Source organism: Ciona intestinalis, unplaced genomic scaffold (genome assembly GCF_000224145.3).
Source record: "Ciona intestinalis unplaced genomic scaffold, KH HT001057.1, whole genome shotgun sequence".
NCBI lineage: Eukaryota > Metazoa > Chordata > Ascidiacea > Phlebobranchia > Cionidae > Ciona > Ciona intestinalis.
The window spans coordinates 1-1,239 of NW_004191378.1; the positions used below are offsets into that span (position 1 = coordinate 1).

At 42.6% G+C, this 1,239-nt stretch overlaps 1 protein-coding gene across 1 annotated transcript; it reads left to right on the forward strand.

Moving 5' to 3' along the window:
* The first annotated feature begins 85 nt into the window (after nt 1-85).
* Nucleotides 86-933, forward strand: LOC108950813 (testicular spindle-associated protein SHCBP1L-like). Its single transcript, XM_018816886.2, has 2 exons — nt 86-292; nt 629-933. The coding sequence occupies exons 1-2, from the start codon at nt 134-136 to the stop codon at nt 794-796; spliced, it is 327 nt and encodes a 108-aa protein (XP_018672431.2). The 5' UTR covers nt 86-133; the 3' UTR covers nt 797-933.
* The last annotated feature ends 306 nt before the right edge of the window (nt 934-1,239 follow it).

Consider the following 1,239-nt stretch of genomic DNA (forward strand, 5'->3'; position numbering starts at 1 on the left):
TTCTGGCTGTGCCACTGGTTACAGTTAACAGTTTTTACATCCCATGGAATCACTGATGTCATATCCTGTATATATGACACACAGGGTGTTGAGTTATTGGCTGGTGTACAGCTATATATTGGTGTCATATAATATGGCATATAGATATATAGTAATGCTATGTAACAATAAACAGGGCCCGGGTATTGAATTAATGGCTGGATGCATGGCTGACTTGGACGGCAACCACATCCATCATTATCCACTAGATGTTGATGTTGAGCAACCTGGGAAAGGAGGGATTCATCTCCATGTAAGTTTGTTAAACTTATTGAATATAAATCGCTTTGTTCTACTCAAGACTACTCGCACACCTTAGCAGCCACTCTCAAAATCCAGATAAAAACGTAAATACTCTTCATGTGAGTGTGGGCGTGTAACTACATCATATTTATAACATTCTAAATAACTTTGACATCTTACATTATATACAACCATGACTTTATAATTAACTGCCACAATAAAGGTGGTTGACTGTGGGATTCAAATCGTGTTTAACTATGGCTTTATTTATAAATAGCTGACATCATAACCATGCCATGATAAACACTTTACTATTAGCATTATAAGTAACTACGACATGGTACAGGTGATTGATCCCCCGAAAGCAAAATTATCTAACAATCAAATATGCGGTGAGGGAGGGGTTGGTATCACTATGGGTCGCCATAGAGCTTCAAGGTTGGCTTCACATGAGACTAAACAAGCTGAGGGGGATGCCCCCACTATGAGAACCATCAATGATAAAGGTATGTGATCATAGGCGTCGATTTTTTCACGTTGTAAACCAATCTTAGGGGGGCGAAATAAATGTCAGTGTATGCTTAACTACGACGCACGTGAAGGCTAAACTACGACGCACGTGGAGGCAAAACTACGACGCACGTGAAGGCTAAAACACGACGCACGTGAAGGCTAAACTATGACGCACGTGAAGGCTAAGCTACGACGCACGTGAAGGCTAAACTACGACGCACGTGAAGGCTAAAACACGACGCACGTGAAGGCTAAACTACGACGCACGTGAAGGCTAAACTACGACGCACGTGAAGGCTAAACTACGACGCACGTGAAGGCTAAAACACGACAAACGTGAAGGCTAAACTACGACGCACGTGAAGGCTAAACTACGACGCACGTGAAGGCTAAAACACGACGCACGTGAAGGCTAAACTACGACGCACGTGAAGGCTAAACTAC

Excerpts from the sequence above, each read along its gene's own strand:
- LOC108950813 (XM_018816886.2), top strand. The coding sequence starts at position 134 with ATGGCATATAGATATATAGTAATGCTATGTAACAATAAACAGGGCCCG. Across the intron at positions 293-628 it reads AAGGAGGGATTCATCTCCAT|GTGATTGATCCCCCGAAAGC; the intron begins GTAAGTTTGTTA and ends GACATGGTACAG.